The sequence below is a fragment of the Oncorhynchus gorbuscha genome, linkage group LG02, assembly GCF_021184085.1.
Source record: "Oncorhynchus gorbuscha isolate QuinsamMale2020 ecotype Even-year linkage group LG02, OgorEven_v1.0, whole genome shotgun sequence".
NCBI classification, from domain to species: Eukaryota; Metazoa; Chordata; class Actinopteri; order Salmoniformes; family Salmonidae; genus Oncorhynchus; species Oncorhynchus gorbuscha.
The window spans coordinates 74,448,202-74,463,117 of NC_060174.1; the positions used below are offsets into that span (position 1 = coordinate 74,448,202).

Sequence of the window (14,916 nt, forward strand, 5' to 3'; positions counted from 1 at the left end):
CTGGTGGACTCACTAAGCACAAATACTTAATGAGTGTCCCCCTGGCTATCAGTAAATAAAAAATGCATAAACATTATGCCGCCTGGTTTACTTAATATAAGTAATTTGAAAGAATTTATACTTTTTTACTTTTGAAAGTTAAGTATATTTTAGCAATTACATTTACTTTTGATACTTTGGTATATTTAAAATCAACTACTTTTCACAGGGTGGTAAAGTGCACCTTTGACAAATAAAAATATTATCGCTCTTATCCATAATAATCTGATCATGTAGACTAGCCCACCAGCATTGCCATACCAGCACTGTGTCTGTGAGTTGTTGGCTATTAAGATATTTTAGCTCACATGCAAAGACAAGATTAGGCACCACTGCTATTTAATGCAACAGTTTTTGTGACAAAACAATCAGTAGGGTTGAAAATGCTATGGAAACACGAACTTTAGATTTGTATTTGGTAAACGAACATTTAAGCGAAAATGTTAAAGTTGTGTGCACTACGTCATCAGGCACTGGTTTTTATTTGGTGGAAACACCACTTTTGATTTAATTTCACCTTTATTTAACCAGGTAGGCAAGTTGAGAACAAGTTCTCATTTACAATTGCGACCTGGCCACTAATGGGAATATTGGCATATTTTCTATATGCAGCTTCTAGAATATTCGCATGGAAATCAATTCGCCAACTGAATGGAAACCTACCTTTTGACTGTGATTTTTCATAGAGAAATTCCTTTATATTGGCTGGTTCCTCCCACTTAAGATATTTTCCATTTGATAATATACTGCGCATGTGCAAAAACGAAACATGCGATTCGTTTGAAATATGTGGCGGGGAGATCCGTTGGCGTTGCGCAGTCAAAGCGAAGCACAGGCGAGTCCCAATGCATCACAAATGAAATAATCCCAACAAAACGAACTGGCAAAAACAATGGACAACTCAAATCACCTAATTGCGAAGATGTCGGAGAAATTGGAGAAGTAAGTTTCTAGAGAAAAAAGCCTGCTGAATGCTAATTACTGCACGTTTAGCATCCTGTCCAATACAATGCTAGCTATAGCTAGAGAAGTTCACCCTCACTAGCAATTATGTTGCTAACTTGTTAGCTACTGTAGTTGTTACTAGATAACGTCTTTTGTTAGTTACTGTAGTTGCTACTAGGTAATTAACTTTTTTTGTTTTAACCTAAGTATTGAATAATTCAATACGGCCAAATGGTTTGTAACGTAAATTTTAGCTGCTTAGCTAGCTATATACGTTAGCCAGGGAGGAAGAGGCGAAATCAGTATTAATAATCTTTTTTTACACTAGCCACATGAAGTCAAATATCCGGATAGTACTGTAAAGCTGACCAACCCACCTATTTGCCAGCATGGCCGACCCACTTGTTTACAGCTGCATTAGGATCAGACAGGCTTCCTGTGTAGCTTAACTACATCACTGCTAACCCGGCACAACTGAGTATGGCTCAGAAAACATGCGTCAATCCAGGGATAAGAAATGTGTTGTACTCCGAATTTTCCCATTTATCCCAACTGCAATTTGGGAAGATTGAACGACTGCTAGTTTATTCTCGAAAACTGACCTCGTTGTCCTCATTATAGGTAGAAGCCACAGCAGCCGTTTTGAATAATTTGTTGTTCCACACCAGGTGCCTTTCCTTAATGGCTACTGCTAGCTAGCATGAGGACGAAAACTATAGTTTACAACAAAAAAAGTCAGTACATCTTCTCTGTGTAACAGTTGGGATTATGGCACAATTCGAGTACAACACATTTCTTATTCCCGAATTGAGGTACGTTTCCCAGACTGTCTTAACCTACAAATAAGGCCTGTAGAAACCTAGTGCAGTTTTAAGCAGCATTTGCTGGCTAAATCCAGAGTAAGGTGTTGGGATGTAATGTTTCAGCGACGTGCATCGGTCCCGGATTCAAACGTTTGAGATACTGCATCTGTCCGCGGACCCCAAACCGACCCAAATGTAGCATACATTGGTCAGAAAATACATTCAAATGTTACGAATCGCCGATTCACTAACCGAGGTAAAGACAGTTTTAAGTTGGATATTCGACATATTTTTCGCGATTTCAAACCTCAATAGTTTTCAAACCACTTGAGCCACAGACTCCAAATAAGTATCATGATTGCGCATACCATTGCAGAGGTCTTATTTCCCCGATTTGGACATAAATTCGCTTTCCAAAGCTAATAAAAATGTGGAAATGTGAGCGGCATTTTGTATTCCTAGTAGAATTAGTTAGGTAGCGTAAATGTTTCTGAAATAAATGTTAGTGCATCGAATCACATCAATTAATTCTCAAATAAAACCATATCGCAATAAAACGTATTGTTCCTGTATCGGGGTCCATGTATCTAGATACTTATCCAATCGTTTTTAAATGGAAAGATGCACATCCCTAATAAGGTGCTAATATGCTTATTTTATAGGTCATTGTCAATGGACACTGAGGAGATGGAGACCTACCAGAGGTATGTTGGAGGAAGATTATCATGTTAATGTCTTAAGAACACAATTCTGAAAAATGTACACAAATATTACTGTGGTAGCTTTTATTGCGGGACTTTGAGTGTGGGGAAATCACCTCGCTAGTCAGCCTATTAATTATTGAACATTCATATCGCACTGTACACACACAGCCTTACCTATGGATTGTGGATCTATGAAATGGGGTATCACTGTCTCCGTTACACCCGCAGAACACAATTCTGAAAAGCTAAATAATGTTAGTCCAGTAGTAGTGCTTTATTTTGGGACTATTACTGGAAAATCACCTCTGATTAGTCTTAATTTATATGCATTGAACATTCATATTGCACTGTACAGCATTACCTATGGATTGTGGATACATGGAATTGAGTCAGTCTACTCAGTGACACCCACAGAACAAAATTCTGAAGAGTTTACACGTATTAGTGTCGTAGCTCTTACTTTGTCTATGGGAAATCACCTCTAGTGAGCCTTTTATACACATTGAATGAATCTTCCATATGGTATAATGTGCATAAGTATGCCCCTTTGCAATTATGCAGTCCTCCAATATGTCCACAGTGAGAATTCAATACATTTTTAACAGTTTAGACTATATACATTGAACTTACTGTAAAACAGATGCCCCGCTTCACATTTCTGAAAATTGTAAAACAATGATTTCATTAATGTGAATCGGTTCTTTTTGACAAACCTAGTGATTCACTTTGTCATTGTAGTAGTTGGGGTTTGGTTCAATCGTGGTGAATCAAATCATGGGAATCAAAATAATAATTTCTGAATTGCAAACAGTAAAAGGACAAATGTTAGCTGTAGCCTTTTGGATTGTGTCATCGCAAAACTTATCTTGTAGATATTTTAAATTGATTGGGACATTAAATTTATTGGACACTGCAACTAAATATATGCTAATAGTCAGCCTAAAGTAAACACTTCTAAAGTAAGACGTATAGGGACCTATAAAAATCTGTGATGCAGAAGCTCATGCTGAAACAGTAATTTCTAAAGGTTGTCTACCAAGAACTTCCCAATTAAATGTTGACTGCAAAATAGGCCTACCTGGCAGAATGATATCATGATGTCTATCAGTTGGGTGCACATTTGTTTAGCAAACAATGGCATTGCATGTGCAGTACAGAAACACTGCTAGTAACGCAATGGTCTCTTGCTAGGTGCACAGTTGAATTAAAGGGAACTACACCCTCCATAATTTTCCCAAATATTTTCCCATACCTCAACTGGTCTTCTGATGTGGTTAAATACTTATTGTGTACTTAGAACATCCACTTCTGTTATTGTTAAATTAAATTAAGTGAATCTGAAAACACTACGAAAAATGCCAATCAAACTGAATTTAGGTGATAATATATTGGGCCCTATAATTGGCTAAAATATAATATGCACATTTCCTGAAGAAAATGTGGGCTTGCTTCACCTGTCAGCCTTTGTATGGTAGTGGGAGTTTGCTTTGCCTCTTCTTTGTCTCTTGGCTGATTTTTGGGGAAGTTCCTCTCCATTGGCAGGTTGTTCTTTCCATTTGACAATACACAGCGCATGTTCAAAATCAAAATATGAAATATGTGCAGTGGAGAACTGTTACGCGTTCAAAGCACAGACGAACAGGAAATGCTTAGTCCCAATGCAACATCCAGGCAACACAAGTGAAATAATGTACACAAAACGAACCGGCAAGACGGACATCTCAAACCACGGCTGTCTGTTTCTCCGAAAAACTGTCATTTTCGTCATCATGCTAGGTAGCAGAAGCCACAGCAGCCATTTTGACTGAAACTGCAATTCCAATCAGCTCCTTTGTTGCTCAACACAACATGTTAGCATGAGGATGAAAATGAAAGGTTACTTAACTAGCTTTCGTTAAATCTTCTTGGTGTAACAGTTGGGATAATGGGACCATTCTGAGCCACCGTTCCCACCAAGTATGTCAACCCTATTGGTACGATATGGAGGGTGTTTGCCTTTCGCACCAGTGACTTGGGTTTTATCCCCTTCCCTGTTTGCTTCAATACCAAAAGGCAAACATTTGTTGGTGGGGTCTCTAGATGTTTTACCAAGGTTTAGTATTCTTACAAAGGGTCCAACTTAATTTATTATGCTATAATTAGTATTTTTGCTTGCCCCACAGCTCAAAAAATGAAATTTATTTTACTAGGCAAGTCAGTTTAGGTCAATTTCTTATTTACAATGACGACCAAACTTGGATGACGCTGGACCAATTGTGCACCGCCCTATGGGACTCCCATTCACGGCTGGATGTGATACATCCTGGATTTGAACCAGGGACTGTAGTTATGCCTCTTGCACTGAGATGCAGTGCCTTAGACCGCTGCACCACTCAGGAGCCCTTAAATTGGTTACAGTTAATACATTTTGCATGGCTTTATTGTAAAATTAGTGCATTAATTATGTAACGCCATTCTGACCCTGTTTAGCATTTTCTAGTGAGCCCAATTGTGGCATGATTCCACTATTTGTATCTTTTTGCATCAGTTTCAGTGGCAGACTTATTTTGAAGGCAAACTGCTAATTCCACTATTTTTACGAATCACTGATGTTTTTCACATCTGGGTTCTTCATACCTCCTCAGTGGTGAAGATTTTGAAGTAAACTACACCCAGGGTAGGGGCAACAAGTCAGGTACAGACAGAGAAAGCATTGTTAAAGGCCCAGTGTAGTCAAATGTGAGTTTCCTGTGTTTTATATATATTTCCTGAGGTTGGAATAATACTGAAAAATATGATAATGCAATTTTAGAGTAATAGACCACCTGCCATTTCAGCCTGTTGTGGTGGGATGGAGTTCTGGTCTGCCTGATGATATCACCCGGCGGTAAATTAGTTAACAGACCAATAAGAAAAATATCTAAACCTCTCTGCCAATCAAGGCTAGGTTTCAGTTTTCCCCTCACTCAAACCAAACCCAGACAGTCCTAGCAGAATTGATTTGATATTGAGGTAAAAATGGCTGTGTTGGACATTTTTTTAAAGCAACAAAGATAGTGGTCCTCTGTAGCTCAGTTGGAAGAGCATGGCACTTGCAAGGCCAGGATGGTGGGTTTAATTCCGGGGACCACCAATGGGTAAAATGTATGCACGCATGGATGAAAGCATCTGCTAAATGGCTTATTTTGGTTATACACTGCCGTTCAGAAGTTTGGGGTCACTTAGAAATGTCCTTTAAAATGTTCATTTAAAAATAACATCAAATTGCTCAGAAATGCAGTGTAGACACTGCGAATGTTGAACATGACTATTGTAGCTACACAGGCGTACAGAGGCCCACTATCAGCAACCATCACTCCTGTGTTCCAATGGTGCGTGGCTTTTTCTTTGTAAATCTGAATAGAAGGCCAGCATCCCAGAGTCACCTCTTCACTGTTGACATTGAGATCAATGTTTTGCGGGTACTATTTAATGAAGCTGTCAGTTGAGGACTTATGAGGTGTCTGTTTCTCAAACTAGACACTAATGTACTTGTGCTCAGTTGTGCACCGGGGCCTCCCACTCCTCTTTCAATTCTGGTTAGAGACAGTTTGCGCTGTTCTGTGACGGGAGTAGTATATAGCGTTGTATGAGATCTTCAGTTTCTTAGCAATTTCTCGCATGGAATAGCCTTCATTTCTCAGAAGAAGAATAGACTGACGAGTTTCAAAAGAAAATGCTTAGTTTCTGGCCATTTTGAGCCTGTAATCGAACCCACAAATGCTGATGCTCCAGATACTCAACCATTCTAGAAGGCCAGTTTTATTGCTTCTTTAACATCAGCACAACAGTTTTCAGCTGTGCTAACATAATTGCAAAAGGGGTTTCTAATGATCAATTAGCCTTTTAAAATTATAAACTTGGATTAGCTAACACAACTTGCCATTGGAACACATGCCCATTATCAGCAACCATCACTCATATGTAGATATTCCATTAAAAAAATCAGCCGTTTCCAGCTACAATGGTCATTTACAACATTAACTATGTCTACCCTGCATTTTAATGGACCAAAAATGTGCTGCTTTCAAAAAACAAGGACATTTCTAAGTGACCCCAAACTTTTGAAAGGTAGTGTATGTTTTTGATTCGTTTAACACTTTTTTTGTTATTGCTTACTACATGATTCCAAATGTTATTTCGTAGTTTTGACTTCTTCACTATTATTCTACAATGCAAAAACTAAAAACCCTTGAATGAGTAGGTGTGTCCAAACTTTTGACTGGTACTGTATATAGATTATTTATAAAGCCAGGCACATTTAACAGTTGGACTATTGGCCTTCTTTAGACTAGTTGAGTATCTGGAGCATCAGCATTTTTAAACAGACTAACCAGTGCTCCCGCACATTGGCTAACCAGTCTATCTGCATTGTGTCCCACCACCCATCAACCCCTCTTTTACGCTACTCTCTGTTCATCATATATGCATAGTCACTAACCATATCTACATGTGCATACTACCTCAATCAGCCTGACTAACCGGTGTCTGTATGTAGCCTCGCTACTGTATATAGCCTGTCTTTTTACTGTTGTTTTATTTCAATTACTTACCTAACACCTTTTTTGCACTATTGGTTTGAGCCTGTAAGTAAGCATTTCACTGTAAGGTCTACACCTGTCTACACCGCACGTGACAAATACACTTAGATTTGATTATAGACCTGATTTTTAAGTTGGTTTCCTCGTCTCCTCACTCTGCTGCTGCCTCTCCCGCATTGTTCTTAACACCAATATGCTGCTTAACTTTGCTATTATGCGCATGGCAAAATAGGGAAAGGTGCCAATTCAACGGCGCACTGAAGATTGTTTCAGAACAGAGGACAGCAACTACTATCTAATGTGGGAGAAAGCGCATTGGTTTTAAAATAGTGTTATATCTGTTAGTCTTGCACAATTATTTTGACATATAAACATATATAATTTCAGTATAACATGTCTTAGAATGATTGACTGTGTCATGGTTTACGTAATGGATTAGTCACAGGTGCGAATCAGACAAGTGAGCCAGCAGCACACCACCCTGCATCCCACTGCTAGCTTTCCTCTGAAGCTAAGCAGGGTTGTTCCTGGTTGGTCCCGGGATTGGGACATTGCCCTGTGTAGTGTTCAGTCTTTTGGATGGGACGTTAAACGGGTGCCTTGACTCTCTGTGGTCACTAAAGATCCCATGGCACTTATCGTAAGAGTAGGGGTGTTAACCCCGGTGTCTTGTCTAAATTCCCAATCTGGCCCTCATACAATCATGGCCACCTAATCATCCCCAGCTTCCAATTGGCTCTTTTATCCCCCCTCTTTAACTATTTCCCAGGTCATTAATGTAAATCAGAATGTGTTTAGTCAACTTACCTGATAAAATAAGGGTAATCAAATACTGGAAATGAATATGCATTTATATATTTTTACTACTTAGAATATTTTTGCATTATAATTAAAAAAAGAACGCAGCATTTCGGAGGACATTTTCAGTCGTGTATATAAAAAAATATATATTGGGGGGAAGAGGGACATTATAGTGTAAGGCTTTGTAGAGGAATTTAGATTTGTTTCTTGGAATGCAATTGAGTCATTTAGCGGGTGTTCTTATCCATAGCAACTTAAAGGAGCAATTGGGGTTACGTGTCTTGCTCAAGGTTTTGCTGTAGTGCTCCAGACAAACCCCCCCCCCCATTGCTAGGTAAAACAACTGAAAAATATAGCTATTTCATCTAACATAAGCAAGGGAATGCGTGATTGATATTTTGTTTGTCAACCTGTCAAAATAGTATCCAGAATGGTCAGATTGCTTTTTGTGCATATAAGGCGTAGGGCTATGCTACATAATTAACCGCCTGAGGAAGTGGTAACTTTTGCTAACTTTAAATACGAACCATGTAATTAATTAATATCTAATGTCCTACAAACTTTCCAGCGCTAGGCCTGTGTTACTAGATGTAGTCACTGTAAATGTCCTGCAAAACAAGCCTACTCAGATTGTAAGGTGGTGCCATTTTCCTTAATGTTGAGAAATAAATCATATACTCACCGAAGGCATATATGTACCTCTAACAAAAACAACAGTAGTTGTATCTCTCCCTCCCTGTGCGCACAGCACCTCGCCCACATAGCAGTGGAACAGGGACCAGCTTAGGGCATGATAAGGGCAAAATATATTGAGATTTTTATTTGCGATATAGATCAAAACACTTGGGTGCACTGTTGGAATCATTGAAATGGAATTATTTATATTAGGAAGCTTGGTGGAATGCAGCATTGTTCTTGTTTGGAACAATCTTTTGACTGGATTTGACCTAACAGCATGCACATTTATAGTGAATCTAATAGCAAGGAGAAGGAACTGTGCTGCTTGATTGACAGGGGTTGGGGCTTGGTGTGTGTGTGTGTGTGTGTGTGTGTGTGTGTGTGTGTGTGTGTGTGTGTGTGTGTGTGTGTGTGCAGCCTCAAGAGGAGAGGACTGACATACGGAGTAAACTATACTGTCACACGTTGCTTGGTGGTGTTTCAAAATATTGCATGGAATTTGAATCTCTTGCTATATAGATATTACATGTCAATATTGCGATTTCAATGTAAAAGTCTAATTTAGCCTTCGACAGACAGATAATTTCATAGCAGGAATCAATATGATGCACAAGGCTACTGGTGACCAAATAATGTTTTTTGAGCAAACAAACCTGCAAGAGCTTTCTATAGCATAATCAACGAAAATTACAGATCAGAACCATTTTGCTTAGGTAAGAGGAAGGCCATGTCGGTAATTTATGGTATACCCTTCCGGCTCTAGGCTGAGAAGTGGAAACTGGTCTTAATGACAAGATGGAAATGTCTGCACTGCAGACATTTTGTCATACATTCTTTCATACCAAGATTTGAACTGCTGCGTCGCAATGCTTTTTGTGCTGTTTTTCAACAGCTATATCATACACGATATCCTATTATGATATAGATTACTGACTTGTCTAATTCTATTACTTAAAAAAAACATTTACAAGTGTTTTCTTTCTTTTAAAGGTACATCAGGGATGGAAAAGATGCTGCCAGACAAGGAAATATGTCAAAATCATTGGAACTGTTCAAGCTGGCCCATGACATCCACCCTGGTGATAAACTTTGGAGCAGGATAAAGAAACTTCAGGAGGCTATAAAAGAGATGACACAGCAAGGCTCAGAGAGTGAGGATGAAGATTTTGTCAATGTCAACAACAGTGGTCTAATGCTTTTCAAAGAAATGTATGACAAACTGTATGATCATCAGCAAGAGGGGGTTGCTTTTTTGTATGGTCTCCACAGAGATGGTCGTCAAGGAGGAATCCTAGCTGATGACATGGGCTTAGGGAAGACCATTCAGGTCATATCGTTTCTCTCTGGTATGTATGATGCTGACTTGGTAAAGCATACCCTGCTCATCATGCCAACCTCACTCATCAAGAACTGGACCAAGGAATTTGCCAAATGGACTCCTGGAATGAGAGTCAAAGAGTTTCATGGCACAAGCAAAGTGGAACGCAACAGGAACTTGGAGAAGATTCAAAGAAGAGGTGGTGTCATCATCACTACATACCAAATGCTGATCACTAACTGGGAACTTCTCTCATCTTACAATGGTAGAGAATTCAAATGGGATTATGTAATCCTAGATGAGGCACACAAGATCAAAACCTCCTCAACCAAGACAGCCAAAAGTGCACATGCAATTCCTGCCAGGAATCGTCTACTTCTTACAGGCACACCTGTACAGAATAACCTGAGAGAAATGTGGGCTCTTTTTGATTTTGCTTGTCAAGGGGCACTTCTTGGTACTTCTAAAACCTTCAAAACACAGTATGAAAGTCCCATCACCCGTGCAAGAGAGAAGGATGCCACCCCAGGTGAGAAGGCCCTGGGGCTCAAGATGTCAGAGAACCTCATGTCCATCATAAATCCATACTTCCTAAGGAGGACAAAGGCAGAAGTACAGAGAAAAACACAAAACCGTGTGAAAGCCTGTGAAAAGGACCTTGAAAATGAAGTCCCAAGTAGTAGTGGGTGGTGGTGGTGCAGAAATGCCGAACCTCACCAGGAAGAATGATCTAATTATCTGGACGTACCTGAGCTCAGTTCAGGAGGAAATCTACAATCAGTTCTTATCCCTAGATAACATCAAGGAGCTACTCATGACCACCAGGTCACCGTTGGCTGAACTGAATATCCTGAAGAAATTGTGTGACCACCCAAGACTTCTCTCCGCCAGGGCTGTCGCTCAGTTAGGCCTAGAAGAAGGAACAAGTGCAAACTATCATGATGATGAAAATGAATCTGCTGCACACAGAATTGACAACATATCTGATGAAACACTAATATCAGAATCTGGAAAGATGATGTTTCTCATTGCACTTTTGGAAAGGCTTAAGGAAGAAGGTCATCGCACACTTGTTTTCTCTCAGTCAAGGAAGATGTTGGACATTCTTGAACGGGTTCTGGTGAACAAGCGTTTCAAGGTTGTGAGACTTGATGGCACAGTAATACACCTCGCAGAAAGAGAGCGGCGCATCCAAATGTTCCAGACCAACAAGCAATACTCAGTCTTTCTCCTAACCACCCAAGTGGGAGGAGTTGGCATCACATTGACAGCAGCAAACCGAGTAGTTATTTTTGACCCCAGCTGGAATCCAGCCACTGATGCCCAGGCCGTTGACCGGGCCTACCGCATTGGACAAACGGAGAACGTTGTCATCTATAGACTGATCACTTGTGGCACAGTGGAGGAGAAGATCTACAGACGGCAGGTGTTCAAAGACTCCTTAATCAGACAGACCACCGGGGACAAGAAAAATCCATTCCGGTACTTCAGCAAACAAGACCTGAAAGAACTCTTCACACTACAAGACACTCGATCCTCATCAACGCAGCTGCAGCTGCAGTCACTGCACTCGAGACAAAGACTCACAGATCCTAAATTGGATGAACACATCGCCCACCTTCACTCCATGGAGATGTTTGGAATATCTGATCATGACCTCATGTTCTCGCATGAAGTAGCAAACAACGAAGATGACCCTGAGGATCAGGAAGCTCACAAGTACATAGAGAACAGGGTGGTGAAAGCTCAGGAGCTGATGAAGGTGGAATCTGAGTTGCAACAGCAGTTTGCTGACAGCATTGAGTCAAACACTGAGCCGGCACATCTGCGGAAACCCCCTCAACACTATACAGTGGGGTCAACTGAGAAGAAGCCAAAGCATGCAAAACCCAGCCCCTCCTATCCTAGCCATAACCACAACTTCAACTCCCCTGTGTTGGTGGATCTTACCCATTCTGGGTCTGATTACGAGGAAGATATCCATAATCTGAGTAACAAATTCATTGATCTAGCTGTAGATGAAAGCATTGAGATTATAGGGCCCACTGTGACATTTGCGACTGAGGAACAGTTCATAAAGCGCAACCATCTTTCTCCCATAGACACGTCTCTTGAGGTGTTGTTGGATGGTGAGCCAATTTACACTTCCGCTCAAGAGATTTTGGATGTGTCTTCAGAAGCAAAGGATGATATTGTTGCCGTAGGATATGTTACCTCTGAAGTGGAACAAGACAACCAGCCAAATGGCAATGGTTCCCCACAATGGCAGAACTTGTCACTTCACCAAGACTTGACAAAGGACCAGAAGATCTCACCTGTCAAATCCCAGAAGAATCAAAGACTTTCTATGCTACTACAGATGTCCAACAAGAGCCTAGAAAGTCATACAGAAACATCCTCCAAAGTTGATGAACTTGAGTCTTTTGGAGGAAATTTCAATCTACAGTTAGAGGACAGCGCTAGTGATATGTTCCCAGAAGAGGAATCCGAGTCCATTGTGGGAAATTCAGGTTTCCAGTTAGAGATGGATGTCAGCTTCAATGCAGATGACAAGCCTTCTGTGACTGGAGCTGTTGAACAGAATGGAGCAGATGTTCATGTCAATTCCCCTGTTTCTGAAAACTCATTCATTACTACTTTCAAGAAAAAGAAAAGAGAAGCTTTAATTTACAATAGTGAGGAGGATGACATTGACAAAGATGAGACTCCTCATTTGATGAACAGGAACTTGGATGAAGAATTCCATGGTGTTGGTTCCTCCACACCAAAATCTGTTAAATCTGGATCCATTTCCTTTAAAACCAGGAAAAGCTTGGGAGTGAACACCTCTGTGGCCTCAAGACGTTCCTTTGTGGATTCCGTGATTGAGCATGTAGAGGACCTTGATGAGGACATGGAAGCTGAGGTTTTACTGGTGCACACTGATGATGCAAGTGAGGAAAGTGAGTTGACTGGATCTTGTGAGGTGACTGGATTTAATGAGTCTCTCATGGAAGAGGAACCCACAGGGGAAACCTTAAACACTGAGAATGAAGAGGAAAGTGAGGAAGGTGGAAGTGAGCCAATGCATGTTGAAGAATCTGAAATGGGAGAGGAGGAAGAAAGTTCTTTGGAGGAATCTACCGGTGATCATGAACTTGTTTCTAGTGAAAGAATGGACCAATGTGCCAGTGGAAAAGATGCCACATTACAGACTGTGGAATGTGTCAACAGCTGTGATTCCTCAGCTATGACTGAAGAAAAGATGTATGAAAACCATGTAGAAAATGGAAAACAATCTTTCTCTGAGGGGAAACTTGATGATGCCTTGAACTTCTTTTTGAAAGCAATTGACATTAAAAGTGGTGATCCTGAAATTCAGTTAATGACAATTAAATTGTACCGTCGGCTCGGTGAGGAGGGGGGTGGGGAGTGAAGTATTTTTGAAAAGTGTGAACTCATTGCTGTCATCTACATGTATGTACACACAATGTATCACTCACTGATAGGGGTGTCTTTTTAAAGGTGTCTTGTAAAACTATGTTGAAACATGGTTCAAATAATAGGCTAGTTAGAAATGTTTTTTGTTCAATTATTTTCTTAATTGTATTTTTGCATGCTTTTGTAATGTGTATATAATTCATAAATGCAAGTAAAAAATAATGTAAAAATTTCATTTGTTTTAAAGTTTCATTGTGTAGTTTCACTGTGGAGGTTTCAATCATTACTCAGCCCATTAAATATTCAAAGGAAAATGGCATTTAGTGCTTGCTATTTTGGTTTGATGTATATGTTTTGTGATGCTAAAAACTCTTATTACTTGAGCTCTTATGTGAGCCATATATTGTATAATGATGACAATATCACACCATAAAACAGCATGTTCGGTTTCCAAAAAATTAAGCAATATTAGAACGAGCAATGTCATTTTATTTATATACTAAAGTACCAGTCAAAAGTTTGAACACATCTACTCATTCCAGGAGTGTGCAGATCTGTCAAGGCAAATGGTGGCTACTTTGAAGCTACTAAAATATATTTTGATTTAACACTTTTGGTTACTATATGATTTCACATGTCAAAAATATGAAATAACACGTCTTCACAATGTAAAAAAAATTGTACAATTTAACAGACCCTTTAACAAACTTTTGACTGCTATTGTCAACTGTGGGACCTTATATAAACAGGTGTATGCCTTTCCAAATCATGCCCAATCAATTGAATTTACCACAAATGGACTCCAAGTTGTAGAAACATTACAAGGATGATCAATGGAAACAAGATGTACCTGAGCTCAATTCTGAGTTTCATAGCAAACCTCAATAGTTATACAAGGTAATTGTAAAAATGTCTAACCTGCTTTTGCTTTGTCATTACGTGTAGATTCAGGATAATTTTTTATTTAATACATTTTAAAATAAGGCTGTAATGTAAAATAATGTGGATAAAGTCAAGGGGTCTGACTACTTTCCAAATGTATTGTGTGTAGAGCAGTATTAAAAAAAAATATATATATATAATAATAAAAAAAACTTTTTTTTACCCCCAATTGTGCACCCATTGGGTCTCCCAGTTGCGGCCGGCTGTGACAGCGCCTGGACTCTAACCCAGAATCTCTAGTGGGACCACTTAGACCACTCGGAGGCCAGCATTAGTTTATATAGGATGAGTCATGACTAGAATACAGTATATACATATAAAGTGGGTAAAACCGTATGTAAACATTATTAAAGTGACCCAGCGATCAATTACTCTATGTACATTGGGCAAAGCAGTCTCTACGGTGCAGGGTAAAATACCGGGTGGTAGCCAGCTATTAACCGTGACTAAGGGAAGGGTACTGGGCAAAGGCCGGCTAGTGGCGACTCTTAACATTCTGATGGCCTGGAGATGGAAGCCCAGCTTTGATGCATCTGTACTGTCTCCAAGACCTAGATGGTAGTTGGTGAACAGGCTGAGGTCATTGATGATCGTCTTGGCCTTCCTGAGACACCGGTGATGCGTTGGGATGACTGCACCACCCTCTGGAGAGCCCTGCGGTTTTGGATGGTGCAATTGCCGTACCAGGCGGTGGTACAGCCCAATAT

At 39.9% G+C, this 14,916-nt stretch overlaps 1 protein-coding gene across 1 annotated transcript; it reads left to right on the forward strand.

Moving 5' to 3' along the window:
- Nucleotides 1-813: 813 nt before the first annotated feature.
- Nucleotides 814-13,502, forward strand: ercc6l (excision repair cross-complementation group 6-like). Its single transcript, XM_046321266.1, is given in 4 exon segments — nt 814-981; nt 2,450-2,491; nt 9,520-10,531; nt 10,533-13,502. Coding segments are annotated over 4 exon segments (3,834 nt in total). The 5' UTR covers nt 814-931; the 3' UTR covers nt 13,263-13,502.
- Nucleotides 13,503-14,916: the final 1,414 nt, after the last annotated feature.